This window comes from Erigeron canadensis, chromosome 6 (genome assembly GCF_010389155.1).
Source record: "Erigeron canadensis isolate Cc75 chromosome 6, C_canadensis_v1, whole genome shotgun sequence".
In the NCBI taxonomy this organism is placed as follows: Eukaryota; Viridiplantae; Streptophyta; class Magnoliopsida; order Asterales; family Asteraceae; genus Erigeron; species Erigeron canadensis.
Genome location: NC_057766.1, coordinates 17,083,358 through 17,103,443, shown reverse-complemented (window position 1 = coordinate 17,103,443; position 20,086 = coordinate 17,083,358). Strand labels below are relative to the sequence as shown.

General features: G+C 36.1%; 1 protein-coding gene across 2 annotated transcripts; it reads left to right on the top strand.

The window, feature by feature from the left end:
* The first annotated feature begins 1,228 nt into the window (after positions 1–1,228).
* On the top strand, positions 1,229–3,499 carry LOC122605563 (transcription factor FAMA). 2 transcript variants are annotated; one of them, XM_043778522.1, is made up of 4 exons: positions 1,229–1,535; positions 1,624–2,307; positions 2,582–3,025; positions 3,114–3,499. In XM_043778522.1, exons 1-4 carry the CDS (start codon positions 1,509–1,511, stop codon positions 3,201–3,203), a joined length of 1,245 nt encoding a protein of 414 aa, XP_043634457.1. In that variant the 5' UTR covers positions 1,229–1,508; the 3' UTR covers positions 3,204–3,499. The 2 variants fall into 2 exon arrangements, with proteins under 2 accessions (XP_043634457.1, XP_043634456.1); XM_043778521.1 differs by lacking the exon at positions 1,229–1,535 and having other exon boundaries at positions 1,591–2,307.
* Positions 3,500–20,086: the final 16,587 nt, after the last annotated feature.

The window sequence follows — 20,086 nt, the reverse complement described above, 5'->3', positions numbered from 1 at the left end:
TCATAAAATTTCGAAGGCTCCTAAAATTTGATGGCCTATAGTATGATTGGTCGACGAACCTGATAACATAACTAATATGTGAAGTGTACGATTCGAATTTGTCAATTGATATATTCAAAATTCAAATATTGAAAAGTTGAGCCTCTTAATGAATTAAGCGTGTCATGAAAAGAGAAGGTGATGAGCGTTGTGTTCTTGTGATTCACATTAATTAAAAGGTGGCGTAAAAATTGAGAGGTGATCTTGTGAGGTGTTTATCAATCCATCCACAGGCGCTCACACACTCTCTCTATTATGATGAAAAATAATGCTAACAATATAATTCCGATAATAAATTATTATAATAGCAAAAACAAAATTAAATAAGTGCAAATAATTTTAAACATGACAAAAAAAAAAAAAAAATAATAATAATAAAAATGTTTCTTGTTAGATCATAAAGTTTTTACTTAATTTCACCTATAATCGAGTAAGTCAGTAACCTCTCAATGATCATAATTGTTAATTATAAAAAGACAACAAATATGTCTACGAGTGATAATACGAGTGATTTATATCATGCATGTATGATACCGAGTGTACAATTCTTAGTTTACGACTTTCACGTTTTACAACATTTTTCTGTTACATGCGACAAATATATAAAGTTGTAAACACATGTGTTTGGTGTTTACATATATCTCCTCGTACACGGAATAACATTTTCGACTTTAACATGGACAAAACTGTGATTTTTGCAATTCTGCTGTTTTAATATCTAGATAAGTTTCGATAAATTTTATCAATGTCCGTGCATATACGAATCCATATCAACTTTTTATAGCACATTCATAGTTGGAAAGTAACAATTAAAAGATATATGAATGCAATACTCATGAAAAATAATTAAAATGTACATTCTTGCATGGTACAATTTTGTGTTGTCTACCAACATAAACGACTTATTAATATACGAATAGTCGAAGCCTTTAATTTATAAGATGTTATCATTAAACCTCATAAATAACAATTGTGAATGAATTGTTCAAAATTTAGTAATATCACGATACAATATATAGGTCTGCAACTGAATAATTAATATTTGGCTAAAGTGAATTATCATTTTGAAAGATAAACAGAAAAGACAAGACAATTAGACAAACATAACATAATATCTACGTACGCTATATATATATTTATATATATCATATCATATCATATATAGAAAGTCAAAGGCATCCCTAGCAGACCCAACTAGCTAGGGCACGTAGTTACAAGATAGAGATAAATTAACTTCCCCTGAATATTGGTCTTGTTCAAGAGTATTATGCATAAATAACTGATCTGCATCCCTTCTTTGTCCATATTTTCATGGCCTAACCCCACAACCCCTTCTCTATCATTTACCAATTGATTTCCTGAATTCTGGACCCAATTGCAAATAATTACACAACTTTTTTTTTTGTCTTTTAGGTTTCAGTTCTTTTGGTCAAAGTCTTTTTTTGTTGTTTTGTATATAATATATACTCATGGAGAAAGATGATAACAACTATTCGGTATGAGTACATATGAAACAAAATTAAGTATATATTCATTTAGTTTCTGTAGACTATGTTGTTTTATACTGAATTCCAACTTTTGCAGGGAGGTTTTCTTGGAGTAGACTTTAATGAAGATCATGACAACGAACATGAACACGACCATGATCTTGATCAACAACATCAAGAGCAACAACAGTTCATTGTGAAAAACACATATGAAAATGGGAATCATATGGTGGATTACTTGCTCAACAATCCTATACAGAATATACCTTCTGGTGGGTTTTGTAGCTCGAATTCGTTGGATAAGTTGAGTTTTGCAGATGTGATGCAGTTTGCTGATCTTGGTCCGAAGTTGGCTTTGAACCAAAACAAAACATGCCAAGACCATGATGAAGATCAAGAGACCGGGTTAGACCCGATTTATTTCTTGAAGTTCCCGGTCTTAAATGAAAGGAATCAAGAAGATCATGATCAGTCCCTATTGGTCCCTCTCGGAGATGAAGAGATTGAACATAGTTTAATGATTGATAGAGGAGAAAGGGAAGAAGAAGCTAAGGTATCCGAAGGCACATCTGTTCGGCTTCACTTTGTAGGTGATGATGTTCATAAAACCCTAGCGCCGGAAGGAAAGAACAAGAGAAAAAGACCGAGAACTATAAAGACTAGTGAAGAGGTTGAGAGCCAAAGAATGACTCATATTGCAGTTGAAAGAAATCGAAGAAAGCAAATGAATGAACATTTACGTGTACTTCGGTCTCTTATGCCAGGATCTTATGTTCAAAGGGTACGTAATCATTATAATCTACTCGTATTACTTTACACCCATGGTTCTATGTTTTACAATACTCATGAAGTCAAGTTGTGTAAGGGATGATGATCTTATTTACAGATCATTTTTATATAGTTATAAATCACAAAACATGTTTTAAGGTGTGTTGTATTGTACAATAATGTGAAGTTTATTTAGTAGTGTACAACTAAAAAAATTGTGGTGTACGGCTCACCACCCTTGTTTTAAGTAAAACAGCTGATTATTTTCATGATTTAATGAACTCTAGGGTGATCAAGCATCGATTATCGGTGGAGCAATCGAGTTCGTGAGAGAGTTAGAGCAACTATTACAATGTCTTGAGTCACAAAAACGAAGAAGACTCTATGGTGACACCCCAAGGGTTGTTGGAGATCCATCGGCTCTTCCAACTTTGCAGCAACCTCAACAAGGGCCGGCGGCTGCGGTGTTCTATCCTCCGCCATCCGATGATCAGATAAGGTTGATGGAATATGAAGGTGCGCTAAAGGAAGAGACAGCGGAAAGCAAGTCGTGTTTGGCTGATATCGAAGTGAGACTACTAGGGTTCGATGCCATGATCAAGATTTTGTGTAGGAGAAGGCCTGGCCAGCTTATTAAAATCATAGCTGCACTTGAAGATTTACAGTTTAACATCTTGCATACCAATATTACCACCATTGAACAAACTGTTCTCTATTCATTCAACGTTAAGGTATCATCATTTTCATTGAGATTCGCCCTCTTATAAATTGGTTTCTTAAGATATTTATTTAAAAATTAAGAGATATGTTAAATCACAGGTTGATAGTGAAGCAAGGTTTTTGGCTGAAGACATTGCGAATTCGGTACAACAGATTATCAGTTTTGTGCATGCAAATACTTGTGCTTGATCATAAAACTTTTAAAGAAAGACACTGATGAATCTAACTCCCGCTAGCTAGCAACCAGAGGCTCGCACATCATCGTCAATATATAGATATCCGTTGAGCGACGGCAAAGCTAAATTCATCAGGAACGGAGATTAATTCTTTACGTAGTTATATATTTTCATATATATATATATATATTATATATATATATCACTCATCAATTAGTAGCATTGATATATATTCAGTTATATTACCTGTTTAAAGCATATATATATGAATTCTAATGATTTGATTGAAATATATATGAATTATAATTATTATTATAATTAGCATCTCTGAGTCAAAATTTGTCAATAACGTAAAAATTAACTTCTTGTCGTGTACGTATTGAAATGTTGACAATCTGTTAATTTGCTTTATAAATTTAAATACGTGTAAAATAATCTTATTTTACCACGTTTAATTACTTAAAAGTTAGTTACTCGTTTATTCATATCCTAGCTAGTTAGATCGAGGTATCAAAATATAAATGGCTTGATGTGCCTAGCGCTTAGCATTAAAAACACTCCCCAAGTTGACATTTCTCTCTATAATTTATATACACGATATATAATATACGCATAGTTAATCGAGTTCATCATGTAAATGAATACATCATCTATGTACTTGTTTCAATCGACAAATATTATAAAGAGAAATGTCAACGGCAACGCGCGGTAGTTTTTGGATTTATTTGAAGGTACAAGTTTGACATGGAAGAGGCCGTTTGACTTGTCAGAAATAATGAACCTTAACGCTAATCTCTTTTAGAACATCGGAACCCACCCCATATGTGTTGTCCTCTACAACTTAGTAACGTATCAAGAGAGATTAAGATTTTAAGATTTGAAAAATGGATATGATCGAGGTTAATGCATGCCAGATAAAGATTTTGTCAAAAATATATAACCACTTTTTCTTTCAAAATTGAGGAGAATTATATTACAAAGTCAATGTTGTTAAACTAAAATATATGTAATTAAAAAAAACCTAAGTAACATATGCATATATACGCTATTTAGGGAGGCCTAGAGGGGAGGCAAACTCAATTTTCGACCGTACATTATTGTGGGGCGGGCCTAAATACATAATATATGGGTAGGTTGAATAGAGTACAAAAAATCTAAACAGTATAAGGGGATCAATCTCCACCGTTGGATCAAGCATCTACTTCCTCCTTCTTTGGCGATACAACAGCCACCGCCACCACCTTCTTCTCCGGCGACCGTCACCACCTCCACCTTCTACCTTCTTCTCCGACGAAACAACTACTGCCACCACCTCCAGCAACATCTCGGGCAATCATCAAATTTGTTTTTGGGTGGATACGGTACAGACGTTGCCATCATCTATTCTAAACTGGTTGTCATCGGACGTATATGGAGATCCTATGGATTTGATGGGTAGCGATCCAAGAGATGGTGGCGGTTTGATACATACGGGTGAAGCATTTGCTGCCGACGCTGAAACCATGGTTGGGGTGGTCAGAAATGATGTTGGTTGCGGTGGTTGTCATCCCGGAGAAGAAGGAGGTGGTGGCTAGCGGCGATAGTCTCGCCGAAGAAGGAGAAGGAAGGCTTGATCTGAGCCCTTCATCGGACGGCCATAATTGATCTCCTTGTACTTTAATTATCTTTCCCCTATATATTTATATATATAAATATATGTTAGAGATCCAAATAGAAGATAGCTTAAAGGGATAAGAGAGCAAGAGTTCATTTTTTTTATTTTTTCTTTTATTTTTTAGTTTTAATTTTCTATATATTTTGTGACATCAATCTATATTTTTTGAAAAATAAAAAAATTAGAAAGAATACAAATTATACGTGTGTAGATCTACACATACATATCTAAAATATATGTAACTTATAGAAACTTACACATGTTATTGATCGAGTTAGGAATACATTATGCACTCTATCTCTTTGCTCTCTTCATTGATCACTTACTTTTTTCTGTATTCCACACACAAATACTTAGCAATTTCAATCAACAACGCTCTCGCATATTTTAATCTTTTCTTGATCATCTATTAAAACAAACAAGACATGAGCAATTCCTTTTTCCCGGGATTTTAAGTTGGTGATCCAACATGATCAAGGCCTTTCCTGGTCAAATCACAATGTTTTACAATTTTACGCACTTTATTCTTTTAGACTCAAAGAATAACAATCAAAGTTACTAGAATTAGGCAAGAATCAATAGTCATCAAAATCACCTATAGTAAATGACTCGTGGGTATATCTGTGGAGATGATTAGGACACCAAACTAGCTGCCACAACAATCAACGCCAAATTTAACAGAAACCATATGGATTGCAACTAGCAATGGCTACGACTTGAATGGTGGCTAAAAACTCTTTAGAAACTGAAAATGACAAAAGTTGGGGTTGTCTATAACCCTTATGAAAGGATTAACTGTTGAAATGTGACACTTAAGCCATTAAACTTGTTTAACGACCCAATATCTCCAAACAATGTCTAACGGAATCATCAACGACTTAATATACTGAAATGTAGACTTTGACATCACATTTACTAGGGGTGTTCACGGTCCTAGAACCGGACCGAACCGAAAACCGAAAAAGCAAAAATGTAGAGCCGAGGACCGGACCGTTGGCTTCGGTCCGGTTCAAGCTCAGGTCTGTACTCGGTTTACAGGTTAAAAGGTTGGATCGATAACCGAGTTTTGGGCCCTAACGTTTGTGTCATGTTTGTTTAATTTGAGACTTTCATTTATGTTAGAAATCTAAAATGGTGTTAAAATGTAATTATTCTAATAATGGAAGGAGTATTAGTGAAAGTTCGTCAAGTGTATAAACACTCCTCTCCATACCCAAGATTGTAAGCCTTTTCCCCATTTCCATAATTAATACCAATCTTTCCACTCTAATTCTCTTTCCATCTCCATCTTCAACCTCCATACACACACAAACACCTTTTCACACACTAACTCCATTTTTGCACAAATCAAGCTCAAATTTAGTTGTTTCAATTGGTATCAGAGCAAAACAGCAATCTGTTGACGATGTAGAAGAAATTTCATACAGATTTGTGCTAATTTTGTTCGAATTTGAGAATTCGTGTTCATAACCATAACCGCTCCTGTCTCTTCATTTTTCACCTATCAAATATAAAATCATAGTTTTTTTGTTCACCAATAGATTCGTGATAGTTTAAAACATAATCTTGTCAAGTTTCAAGTTCCAATTCGATCTAAATCTCGAGTTTGAATTTTGACATTTTGGCGCGATTTTTGGGTTTCGAATCTGTTGTGTTTTGTGTTGAATTTTGTTTTTAGATTTGTAGCTGAGGTGAAAACAAACAGTTTGCAAGTGATTTCAAGTCCTAACTCCAAGTAATTTGAAAGTTATTGAAGTTTTTCTGAGTCATTAATGGAGTTTTTGATATTGACTGCTGTTGAGATGAAGAAGATGATGCTAAAACGATCTTCACTAGGACGATCTTCCCAAGATCGTCTTAGTGTCTGAGACTTCATATTTTCATTCTTGTGTTTTGTGGCTTGTTGGACGATCCTCACAAGATCGTTCTGACAAGTGTTGTGTGTTGAGAAGTGTTTGTTGTGGCTAACTAATCCTTACGGATTGGTTTGGTCAATTCAAAGTGTTTTAACTTTGAAAATATTAAGACAGAAAGCTAGGACGATCTTGACAAGATCGTCTTAGCTCACTAACCCTAGGACGATCTTGAACAAGATCGTCTCAGTGTCTCTTTGAAAGTTGGTGTGTTTTGGTTGATCATTCGAAGTTATTGTGATTGGAAATCACACACTTCTTGGGTAACTGATCTTCTAGATTGGTTTTGCTCAATTTCATTCCTTCCAATACATACTAACACTCTGTCCATTTTTCTTCAACATACTTAGAATTTTTCTTCAAAATCTCAAGAACCTAAGACGATCTTCCTCCAAGGCCGTCTCATTTCCAAAGTTCAAAACGATCCTCTACAAGATCGTTTCATTTCCAAAATCTCATTTCTCAGAATTCCAAAACAATTTTCATTAATTCATTTCAATTTCAATCATAATTACCTTTCATTTCATCCCACCTTTGCTCAACAAAATGTCAATCGAAATTATAAAAGATTTTATTCATTCATTGTCAGAAGATTTAACAGGCTTAGAACCAAATTGGAAAGAGATTCATCATCATGTTTCTAAAACTTGCTCATGTGGTGCTCAATATGTTTCTACAAATTGTATTGTGGCTGAATATGAAAGAAAAGAAGCTAACTTGAAAAAGCTTCTTGATATTTTGGAACAACACCACAATTTCCAATTTGAAGTTCAACATCTCAAAGAAGAAAACAAATAGCTCAAACATGCAAATGATCTAAAATTGTCCAACATGGAAAGTGTTAAAAAAGAACAAGATCTTTTGCAGTACAAGATTTCAAGTCTATCAAAGGAATTGGAAACTTCCAACAAGAAGCTGAATGATACTATCTTGGAGAGCAAATCAAGAGAACTTATTTTGCAAGAAAAGATTTCAAGTCTTCAACTTCAGTTGCAAAATGAGTCCTCCATTTTCTTAACCATGGAAAGAAAGTTTATTGCTGAGATGAACAAAGTTGAGAAGGAGAGACAAGATGTTTGCAACAAAATCAAAACTCTTGAAGAAAAATGTATGCAATCTCAATCAAATGAAACATCTTTACAAAAGAGAATCTCTGAACTTGAGATTGAATTGCAAACACAATCAACATCTAGTGACACTCAAAGTGATGATGGCTCAGTTTATCATGATGCAAGTCCAATATTTCCAACTGAACTTGGTGCTCCAAAGAAAGTTTGCACTGATTCCATCCCAAAGAACTCAAAGATCAAAGTTTCATCACCTGTTGAACGTAAAGCTTCTCAATTTACTAACTATGCCTTATTCAAGGATAGAAAGTATTTTTCGAAGCCTACTATTGATGGAACACAGACTCTCATTCCATTCTTATCATTTGAAGACAATACCAAGCTCATCTCTTAAGCAAAATCTCAGTTAAAGAAGCTAAAAAGTCAGAAAGTTTACAAACCAAAGACAACTGAGTCAAAGTCATTCAAATATTCACTTTCGAAGCTGTTTGACCTTGCACCTTCTCCCGTGCAAAAAGTGAATGACTTTGTTCTCTACTGCTTCCACGGAAAATTCACTTTTCCTCAACATCAAGTTTTCATCCTCCGTGGAGTGCAGGTTCTATTCGTCGAATCGATGACACGTACATTTGGAATGTCAAGACAAAAACCGTTGGGCCTACATGAAAATGGGTCCCAAAGGTTGTTCGTAAGTGATTCGATGAATATGGCTTATGCACATGTCAGTGTATAACTGTAGAATGATGCTAAATTCGTGTTTTGATGCGGAAGAACGGTGATTATTAATGGCAGTTTGTGTGTGTGTTAGTGTGTATGTTGAGAGAGAAAAGTGTCAGAGGGAAAGATGATTTCAATTCAGAATATATTTTTGTTACAGCTTGATCACCAAAAGTTATATGGAATGTAGGATTGAGGGGTTTATATACTCCTAGCAAATTACAAAAGCTTCCCCTCAACCTTACAATAGTTACACAACCATACAAAGTTAAGAAATACAACTAAGCACTATTTATATTTCTAACATTCTCCCCCATAGTGCTTGGTTGTCCATCATCACTTCCTTGATTGTATTCTTCTTTTGCTCGTTCGTCTTTGCTTGTTCTTATTTTTCTTATATCTTTGAGCAGTATTTGAGGTTGATGGCTTGTCAATCTTTGAACTCCAGAAGGCTCTCTTCTTATAGCTATTCCAATAATCATTCCAATACTTCTTGGGAATGAAATGCCAGTTATCACCTTCAGGACGTTCATCTGGTAACCTGATATTATCTTGAAAGTTTATAGGAGGAATGTTATGTGGACCTTGTTCATGACTAGGATTCCAAAGAACCCATGAACCTGTCTTTGTATGAATGATTCCTTCTTTAGGCTTAGGAGTTCTTGTGACAATGAGATCCCTTATCCTTTGACGCATATCAAGAGTATCTTGGATACGTCTTATATGATCTTCACTTTGACCCTTGATGTTTTCATCTTCATCATTGTCTACATTTTCATCTATTGCCCGCAGGATGAATAGACAATACTTCAAAGTACCATCTGAGTATTTTGGAAACTCAGATGCATGAATAAAGATCTTTCTCTTAAGTCGATTGATGAAGACAAATCCATCTAAGTCTTCAATTGGATCTCCAATCTGATAAGAGTCTAACTCATAACCTCCAGCTCTTTGATTCTGTCTTGTAAGGTTAATCCTTCTTGTTCTTCTCTCTAAACCAATCTGGAAGTCATTGAACTTATAAAATCTAATCAAAGCTTGAATATGACTTTTCAATGCTTCATAGGCTAAGAGTTGATCTGCAGTCTTTATTATCAGATAGGCATATTGATTATAGAGAAAAAGGATATGAGAGATTAGCATGTGTTGAAAAGATTCTTCTTGAACAACATAGATGTTGCCATCAGCTCGGTGAACTTTGAAACGAACAAGTCTTTGATTGTGATTTTTGAGAGGAGCAAACAACTGTAATACTCTTGTGATTGGTATTTGGAATTGCTGATACTACCATTTGGCTCTCACAGAACTTTCTGCATTCATCAACTCCGTGTATGCATCTCTTTGACCTTGGTGTCTAAATAGAAAGAATGCTCTTAATCGGTTCAAGGTCATGTTGAGTCTTTCATCTGATGAGCAATAAATTTGAAAGGCTCTCTCTTCAAGGTATCTTGCTCTGCATACAATCTCTTCTGGTCTGGTGCTCAAATCCAGAATCTACTCATAATTCTCAGCAAAGTAACCTTCATTGATTTGCCAAATTCTATCTTTTGAGATTCTTGGGTGTCTAACTCCTCGACCAAGTTCACTAGGAGTCTCAAGATTTCCTGCATTCCTGAGATCATAGATTATTTCTTCAAAAATATCTTATCCAAAATTTTCTTGAGTAGACTGCTGAGATAGTGAACCTGTTGCACTTGTTGGAGCATCATCAGGATTATCAGAACTAGAATCAGAATCATCATCAGTACCATATCCTAGCTGAAATGGATCAGGATCACTTGATACATCAGAACTTGAAGTTGTAGAGTAGTAATGAGAAATGTATCTGACAAGAGGAGGTAATTCATCCGAATCAGAGTTATGAACTTGTGATTATGATGGTTGAACAACACTTTGATCTTGAACTTGAAAAGAAGTAGCTAGAGGATCGAACTCTGTTTTGCTTGATTTTCAACTTCTACTTCTAACTCTCTCAGGTTTATAACTCTTAACTGTTCAGCCAATTCTTGATTTTGATTTTGATTTTCTTCTTGAACAATTTCTTGAGCAACACTTTCTTGACCACCTTGATCTTGTGTCATCTCATGACCCTCTCTACTATCTCCACTATACCCCCCCTCGGGTTGATCATCAGGATCTTGATCATCCCGACTTCATGAGATAGTAGCCGGTCGACATTGTTGGTTAAGCTCTTGAATTCGCTTACGAAGATCTTCAATTTCAGTTTGTTGTTCAATTTGAGTACCTCTGGCTGATAAATATGCAAGCAATGAATGAAAGATAGATCGTTTGTGAGAAGTGAGATGTGGTTCTTCAGATCTCAACCGATTCATAAGTGCAACAATTAAAGTATCGGTTGATAAACCACTGGTGGCAAGACGGGTTGGAGAGCAATCACTTAGGTATTCATTGGAATCAGAATCAGAAGAAGAACTGGAAGAATGATGTGGTGAATTCGGATCTGGAAATGATTGTTGAGTTGGAATGGATGATATTGATGTTGATGTTGTTGTTGTTTGTATTTGTGGGGGTGTTGGAGTGGTTGTTGTTGTTGTTTGAATATTTGGCGGTGTTGGTGTTGTTGTTGTTGTTTGTGATGATATTGGAATAACAATTGTTGTTGAAATATGTGGTGATGTTGTTGTTGTCCTTGATGGTGTTGGAGTAACTAGTGAAGTACCAATACGTAAGGTACCTCCAGTGCGTAGTCTCGGTGATGGTGAACTTGTTTGTGAAGCGGGAAGTTTTCCAGTGATTATGTTTCTCGAGACAAGTAGCTCACTTCTTTGACTTTCAACGACTCCTTCAACAAAATGAGTAAGTAATCTTTGAGCTTCGGTTGGTAAAGGAATATCAGAAACTGGCACATCAGTAGTTCCAAGTGTATCTACTGAGTGACCTGAAGACATCATTACTGTTTCAGGATTTCCTGTTGGTTAAAAAGTATGAACAATAGTTGATGATTCGGCTTCACAACCAGAATCCTCAGGGGAATGAAGGTAAATAACTCCGGAGTCACTTAGACTTACCGTTATGCCTAAAGCACGAAGAGCTGACGCAACAGATTGAGCTCGAAGGAACTCAGACTGTCGCACAGCTGTTCTAGCTACTAAGGCGCCTTCGTTCAAAGTTGGCGTGATGTTAACAATGGAAGGACTTCCAAACAATCCTCGAGAGGGCACAAGAGCCAATCTCTCTATGTTTGTTCCGGCAGCATCTCGTAGGGGGGTACTAGACACACGTGCAGAAATGAAGTTCAAGAGAGGAGTAGGTGTCTCTTGTAATTCAACATTCACAGACTCTGAAGGAGAATGGAATGGAGTACGTGGATTTTGCTCATGCAGAAATGAGACGTCAGTCTGTTGAGAGACTTCCGAATGGCTTGCGGAGGTTTGACCATGCGAGAATTGGGAGCTCTCGTCTTCTATCCTAGGGCGAACCCGACATTGAAAAACGTTTGCAACTAAATGGAGGCCAACGTTTTCTTTTTGCCTTTCACCTAGCCCTGACCTCTCATCCTTTATGGTATTTTCAACCCCTCCCTCATTTCCTCCTTGTTCCTCCGGAATGTCCATGACATCATCTGCAAACCTATTTGCATCATCAGAATCTGATTTAGCAACACTTGAATCGTTTGCATCTTCTTGTTCGGTTGTTTGAAATCGATCATACTCAAATCGAGATCTCTTGAAAGTTTTGCGAATGTTTACTGGAATTGATTTCTTTCGGCCTTGAAAATATGTCGGTGGAGGAGATCGAGGAAATGATGATGATGAATGAATTTTTGATACAACGGTTTGAGGTTGAGTTTGTTCCATTGTTGGTGGTACAGATGAAATGATTTCTGGAAGTGGCGAAGATTGATGAATAGGTGTTTGAGGTATTTGAGGTGATTTTGGTGAAGATGGAGATGGTGTTTATGGAGATGGTGTTTTGGGTGATGATGATGATCTCAAAGTAGTTGTTTTAGGAGGTGGTGATCGAATTGGCCTTGGAGACCCAGACACAGAAATTGTCTCCTCAGAAGATGTAGGAGAAGAAGGTTCAGCTGGAGCTTTTCTCTTGAGTTTCTTCGATGAACTCCCCTTCCTCTTCTTTTGATGCACTTTCTTACTCAACTTTAAAACAAACATTTCACCCTTCAATTTCCTTCTCTTTAACTTACTGGAACTGGATTCACCCTTACTCTCTTTTCTTTTTCTCTTTGACCCCTCACTTGGTGACCTATGTACAGCTTGGGTAGGAACCGGGAGGCTTTCCGGTCCCAGAGCTGTTCTAATCCAGTCCAGATAAGCTTTCTTATCTTCATTAGAATCAGAAACCATGTCTAACAAGAATGATGGAATTAGAAAAGTATAGTCAGCAACTCCTGGATCTCTGACATACTTATAAAAATGAATGACAACTCGGTCATTATCATGAAGTCTTGGAATACTTCTGTCATGTCTGACAACACTGTAGACAATTGCTGTGAGGAATTTGATAAATGGAATATACTTCTTAGGAGCAGAGACTTTGCCATTGACTAGTACTATCAATTGGTCCCAAAGAAGTTGAGCAATGTCATAGTATCTGTTGAAAACAACACCATAGAATATATACAGCATCGGCTGTGTCAGATTATCCATGCCTCTTATGTATGGAGATAAACAGTTGATGAGGATGGAGTACACGTAATACCAAATCTTTGGTAGATTCTTCAGCTTAAAATCTTTTGTCTTGGTTAAAGGACCTTCATAACCAAGAGAGATTAAGGTAGCAAACATCTCATCATTGGACTCAAAAACATCATAATTAGCATGTCCATTAGAGTAAGCTTCAGGAAGCCTTAGGTTTCTTCGGAAATCATCAAGATTGAACTCAAATTCATAAGTTCTATCACCAGAGTGCAATTGAACTCAAATCTCAACTAATCATTTTTTTTCTCTTCTTCATAAATCATTTTATTCCTCTAATTTATTCAAAATCTTTTATCTCAAAAATCGTATATCGATAAATTATAAAAATTGTATGGGTGTTCTTAAAACTTCATGCTCTTTCTTAGAAATGTCATTCGATAAACTTTAGCACGTACGACTAAGGCATTTGGCTATCACACTCTACGACTTATCACCTTGTATGACCTAATACCCCTACCATCTCACCGCCGCATTGCGCATGTATTATGCTATCTTATAAGATAGTATAGGTATCTAATATCTGATACTATCTTGTGAGTCAACCTACACAAGATGTTAATCAAGAACAAGATATAATATGAATATGATAATAATGATAGTTATATCAAGTAACCCGACTGGCAAGTGATTCTAATCTAGATGAAGACTAGTTAAGAATCACGATCCAGATGATGGATATGAACAAGTAAGATAATTAAGAACAATTGCTTGAAACTATATAAATACTAAATATAATCAAGTATTATGGCAATGAGTCAAGATGTATTTTTTCAAGTATTTTATTTATTGCTAAAAACAAAATACAAAGGTTGTTGCGGAACAATAACACCAGAAGTAGAAGTAGTAGACACTGAAACAGGAACATCAGAAACTGAAGCTCTTAAAGCAACAACCAATGGAGTATCACCAACAGTAGGTGCATGAGACCTCTCCCTGGCTTCAGAATAAGAAGCAAACTCTCTATCAACTTCAGCTTGAGATCTTGCTTGTCTTCTTCTTCGCTTCAGCATTCTTTCTTCCTCTTCTTCATCTTCTGAATCCTCAACAACATTAACCGGGACTTCAGATGGACCTACATCAACATCAATTGGAGCAGAGGTAGAAGTAGAAACTCCAGTAGATGGTGGTACAAGATTTGTAGGATCATCAATATCCTCCATGAGAGCATCCATATCAGAATCATGCTCTAAATCACCAGCATACAGAGGAACATCATTAAGTCCCTCAAACTGATCAGCTCGTTCTTCATGAGGATCATCCTGAGCCAGATCATCACCACCAGCAGCAGCAGCAACGGGTTCTTCATCCTCCCAATCTTGTCTAGGTGCAACATAGTTAGGATTAAGCAAATGTCCGAACAGAGGTGGATTATCAACATGTGTCAGAACATTTCCACCCGACAAGTGCTTCAAACTTTCAACAAATGCCTTATAAGTAAGGCGACCTAAATTGAACGTAGGACCGTCAAATGGCAAATCAGCTGCAAAGTGACGAATTATGATCATCACAAATCTTGGAAACAGAAAGAATTTCTTGTCTGTACCAAATGACCTCAACTGCTTCTCCAAATTATTAAAAATGTACTGAGAGAAGCTATATGGCTTGTTCAGCACCAAGGCAACCATCTGAGAAGCATTCTGTATATTCATCTGGTCATAGCCTGTACTCCGATGACTAATAGCCCTCAACAAATAGTAAGGAAGAAGCTTTCATTTGCCACGAAGATGAACCTTGAAGTATGGGTGAGAAATAGCTCCAGTATACCCCATACGACGTAGAGCACCATCGCAGAAATCCTCAAAAAACTCAGTTGGACCTTGCTCTATCGCGACATCACCCAAGTGTAATATCGTCCGTAAGTCTCCAGCAGAAAACGAGAATGAACATCCTCCAATAGTAGTGCGAATGTATGTATGAGAACCCATCTGCACTGAACGGGCGGAGTTCCAAAACTCTCTAATGAGACTTATCACCAACGGAGGGTTCTCTGTCACAGCAAAATGAACACGAGAACGTGCAAGAAACTGTAGGACACCATGCTGAGATCGAGTGCAGCATTGTGCTCCTTGACGAACACACGAGTGTTATTACCTTGTCCTGCCATACCTGCACAAAAACAAACAAAAACGACAAGAAAAACAAAAGTTAGAATGAACTAAACTAAAAATTAGGGTTGTGGCTCGTCTGCTTCGTGATGACGTCATCACGAGGAGGATTTCCCTCGTCATGACGTCAGCACGAGCCAAGCATGAAACCCAGAAACAAGAAGTAAAAACATCTCCATATGATGTTAAAATCAATCAAAAACATCATCGTGGACATGTTTATGGTTCGTGTATGCCCAGAAAAACTAAAAATCGAAACGAATTCAATTTAGATGAACACGAAGTTGGTTCGTGTTCTTCGTGTGAATAGTGACCGAAACACAAATCTCATTGATTAATCTTGATTTAACACTTGTTAATGTAAAGGTTTGTTAGATTTAACATGTTTAAACATCAATTAATCTAATTTTAAGTCCAATTTAAGTCCAAATCATCAAAAATCAAGGATCAAATTCGTGGTTCGTCCTAGTTACTGTTCACGCGAGGTAAAATCATAAATCGGGCATTATAACGACTTGTAATCGTTAATTTTTATAGTCAAAACATCAATCAATCATCCTAGATTGGAATTATACCAACAAATCTGGATGAATAACACGAAGAATGAAGGAATCGATCGAAAAACGTGCGAATGAATAGTGGCACGAAGGAGACGAAGTTCGTGTGATTTACTTAGGGTTAATTTCGAGTAATTGGTAATTAATGAATAGTAATAACCCATATATATATTCGAATCCACATGGGCCGGGCCGAACACGTAGTTCGTGGGCTTCGTGATGACGTCAGCGCGAGGCATGCTGACGTCAGCACGAAGTGATTTCGAATTTCCAGATTTTAAACCACATAAGCTTCATCCTTTAGCCAAATTTCGCGAATTTTCCAGAAGTTTAAACAAGGAAAAATTCTAGAAATTCCAGAAACATAAACCTGTATCTACTCGAATATGCTATCATAAATCATCCGTACTAACTTGTCATCACAATAATGTATCAAATAAATCTTACATTATTATCTTGACATAAAATCGATCATTTCTTCATTGATGTTCATCTCAACAATGCAAAGCATTTTAATGTATAATGCATTACAAAATATCATATCAACAACCTATAAAGAATTATAACTTTTCATGCTTATTAAATCTCTCGTGCAATAAGAACTAGTTTGACATACAAACTGACACTTATTACAAGAATAAAAATAAAAATAAACAAAATAAAAATAAAAATAAAAATAAAAATAAACTAAGCTACTTTATTTATCTACAAGAAATCTTAAGTTTCTGCAGATTAGATCAGATTAGCATTTACATAAGTCTGCAAGTGAGAAATAATTCTCTTATTATTAATTATGAACAGTGATTCAACCATGATTACCGGTATATTTGTCCTCTTAAACACTCGGTACTTCCAGTTTCCTTTGAATTATGACACTTTCGACATACCCTGGCCAAGGACAATCACCATGTAACCCGAGTAGCCTAATATGCCATTGAATAGTTTGCGAACTTATGTGACCCACATTCAGATATACTTCCGTAATCGATACAAGCACTAAGATAACAAATTTTCAATGTATATTCAAAAACATCCTTAACAAATCATGAGACACTTTTTAGATAACAGAATTTAATTACTTTGTGATTTAACGTATTTGCTTTTGCATTTCATTATTTATAAGGAACCCGTGATTTTCTATGAGACCCATGTAGCGAACTTTCTGACAACCTATCCCAAGTTGGAAGCTTTAGGTAGGCTAGGTATACAAAGACACCCCGAGGACATACTTATCCGAATCTCAAAGACCACATTAGCCCCTTAATTTACATTCATTTCATTTGCATAAACAATATCACATTTAACTTTCATGCTCATGATTGGTAGAGGTTTTTGCCTATACATTGAACAAATCTTATAGTAATGCTAGATCTTTCACAAAATTTAAGGACCAGATCAATTCATTACTGAAAAGCAAGCATTCTCAGCCATATATCTGAATATGTTTCCCACAAGAACATTGTATAAATTAAGTTCAGATTAAGGAAACCTTGCTACTTTGTGTCTACCAATATATCCCAAATTGTAATCACTGAACTAAGCAGTTATATTACGATTAAGCAGACTTAAAAGCTAAGTATCCTCACTTCTAATCATCTTACAGTATTAACTAAAATCTCTCCCATATTTTTGTCATTTTCTCATTTTTCACATTTTTATGGTTTTTATGACACTAAGAACTCTTTTTGTATTTTTATGACTCTAGCTATTTACAGACACAAACTTACAAAATTAGTTCTTTGAGAAATTTAATATGAATCAGCATTCTTCATCCCATTGAGAATAATTAACTTCTCAAATCGAGTCTTATCAAATGCTTTGGTATACAGATCAACTAAATTATCATCGGTTATAACCTTTTCCAAATGAATTAACTTCTTTTGGGCACAATCACGCAAGAAATGATGTCTAATATCAATATGTTTGGTGACCTTATGCATGACAGGGTTATTTGTAATGTCTATTGCTGACTTATTGTCTATTCTAATAGGAGTATCAAGAAAATCCATACCGTAGTCACGAAGTTGTTGCTGAATCCATAATACCTGTGAACAACAGCTACCAGCAGCCATATACTCTGCCTCACATGAAGACTGAGCAACACATGTCTGCTTCTTACATTGTCACGATACTAATCTTCCTCCTAACAACTGACAACCTCTAGTCGTAGACTTTCTGTCATTGTTACAACCGCCAAAGTCCGAATCAATATATGTAACAAAATCAAACGTTCCTCCTATTAGATACCATAGACCAAGCCCTTGGTTTCCCTTAAGATAATGTAGAATACGTTTTGCTGCAGTCAAATGTAACTCTTTCGGACTAGCTTAAAATCTAGCGCAAAGACAAACAGCGAACATAATATCTGGACGCGAAGCAGTCAGATACATCAATGAGCCAATAATAGCACGATAATAAGTTGCATCCACAAGTTCATCTTTCGGATCAAGAACTCCTAAACTATGATTTTGCTGAATAGAAGTACCATATGTCTTGGACTCTAACATTTGAAACCTCTCCAAGATGTCATCGACATACTTAGACTGGTGAATAAAGAATCCATCTTTCCTTTGATCTACTTGTAGTCCTAGGAAAAATTGTAATTCCCCCATAGCACTCATTTCAAATACATTTTTCATGCTCATTTCAAACTCTTTGCACATCTTTATATTAGATGAACCAAAAATGATATCATCCACGTAAACTTGTACAATTAGATAATCTCGCTTCTTCCACTTGATAAACAATGTGCTGTCTATCGATCCTCTTGTAAAACCATTTGTGAACAAATGTGTTGACAACTTTTCATACCACACTCTGGGTGCTTGATGCAATCCATAAAGAGCCTTATCCAAATGATATGCTCTTCTTGGATAATTCAGATCTTCAAACCCCGGTGGTTGGTAAACATACACTTCTTCTTCGACTTCACCGTACAAGAAGGCACTCTTAACATCTAACTGATACACCTTTATACCTTTGAAACTTGCAAAAGCTAAAAATAATCTTATAGCTTCAATCCTAGCAACTGGTGTAAAAGTTTCGTTATAGTCATATCCTTCTCGTTGTGCATACCCCTGACCAACCAAACGTGCTTTTTTTCTGGTAACGATCCCTTTGTCATCTCGTTTGCATTTATATACCCAACGAGTTCCAATCGGTTCTTTACCTCTAGGCACATCTACTAACTCCCAGACTCCAATTTTTTCAAATTGAGCTAATTCTTCTTGCATATCTTCAACCCAACATGGATCTTGAAGTGCTACCTTAACATTCTTACGTTCTACTTGTGAAATGAAACCAGAATACAAAAACTCAGTTATCAAACCAGTATCTTTCACTTCACAGAACAAACTAGTTAGATCCTTATTCAACTGATTTCTAGTTCGAACAGGTTCTGTAGCTTTTCCAAGAATATTTTCAACTAGGTGATCCTTATTAATTTGATATTGAGGAACCGAATCAACATTCAAACTTTCTCCTAAATTTGTTCTAATCTGAAACTCAGGAGAGCTGAAATCATCTTCCGATTCTTCAGAAATAGGATCATCATCAGGCAGTGTAACCTTCGATGGAGTAAGTGGTGTAGTGTTTGCGGGTTCATTATTGTTTGAATCTGGTGTCTTATCCTTGTCCTTACCACTTTCATCAACATCAGTAGTAGACTGAACGTTGGTTGGAGTAGTATCGACATTCCGAGCAGGCGGAGATATAGGAGTATTATCCATGTGATCTCTTAAAATAATCACATCATCAATTGTCTCAGGATCTGAATAAGAATCAGGACCATGTAGTGAACTAAACACACTATCGTAATCGAAGTTTTTGCCACTTCCAGAATGAATAGTGGGCTTATGACTGACAATTTTGACATTCATTCCCAAATCAACTTTTCCAGTCTGTTTGTTGTAAACCCGTCGAATTGATGTTCCTGGTTTATAACCCATGAGAAATCCCTCTTCAACCTTTGAATCAAACTTTGACTGAGGTAGATACTTCAAGAAAGTACACGGTACACCAAATGGTTCAACATTCTGCAAATTCGGTTTCTTCTTATGTAGAAGCTCATAACATGTCTTATTATGACGCTTAACTACAGTAACCCTATTTAAAATATGACAAGCTGTATTCACCGCTTCCGCCCAAAACATAGTAGGAAGCCCTGAATCTGCAAGCATAGTTCTGGCTGTTTCGATTAGAGTCC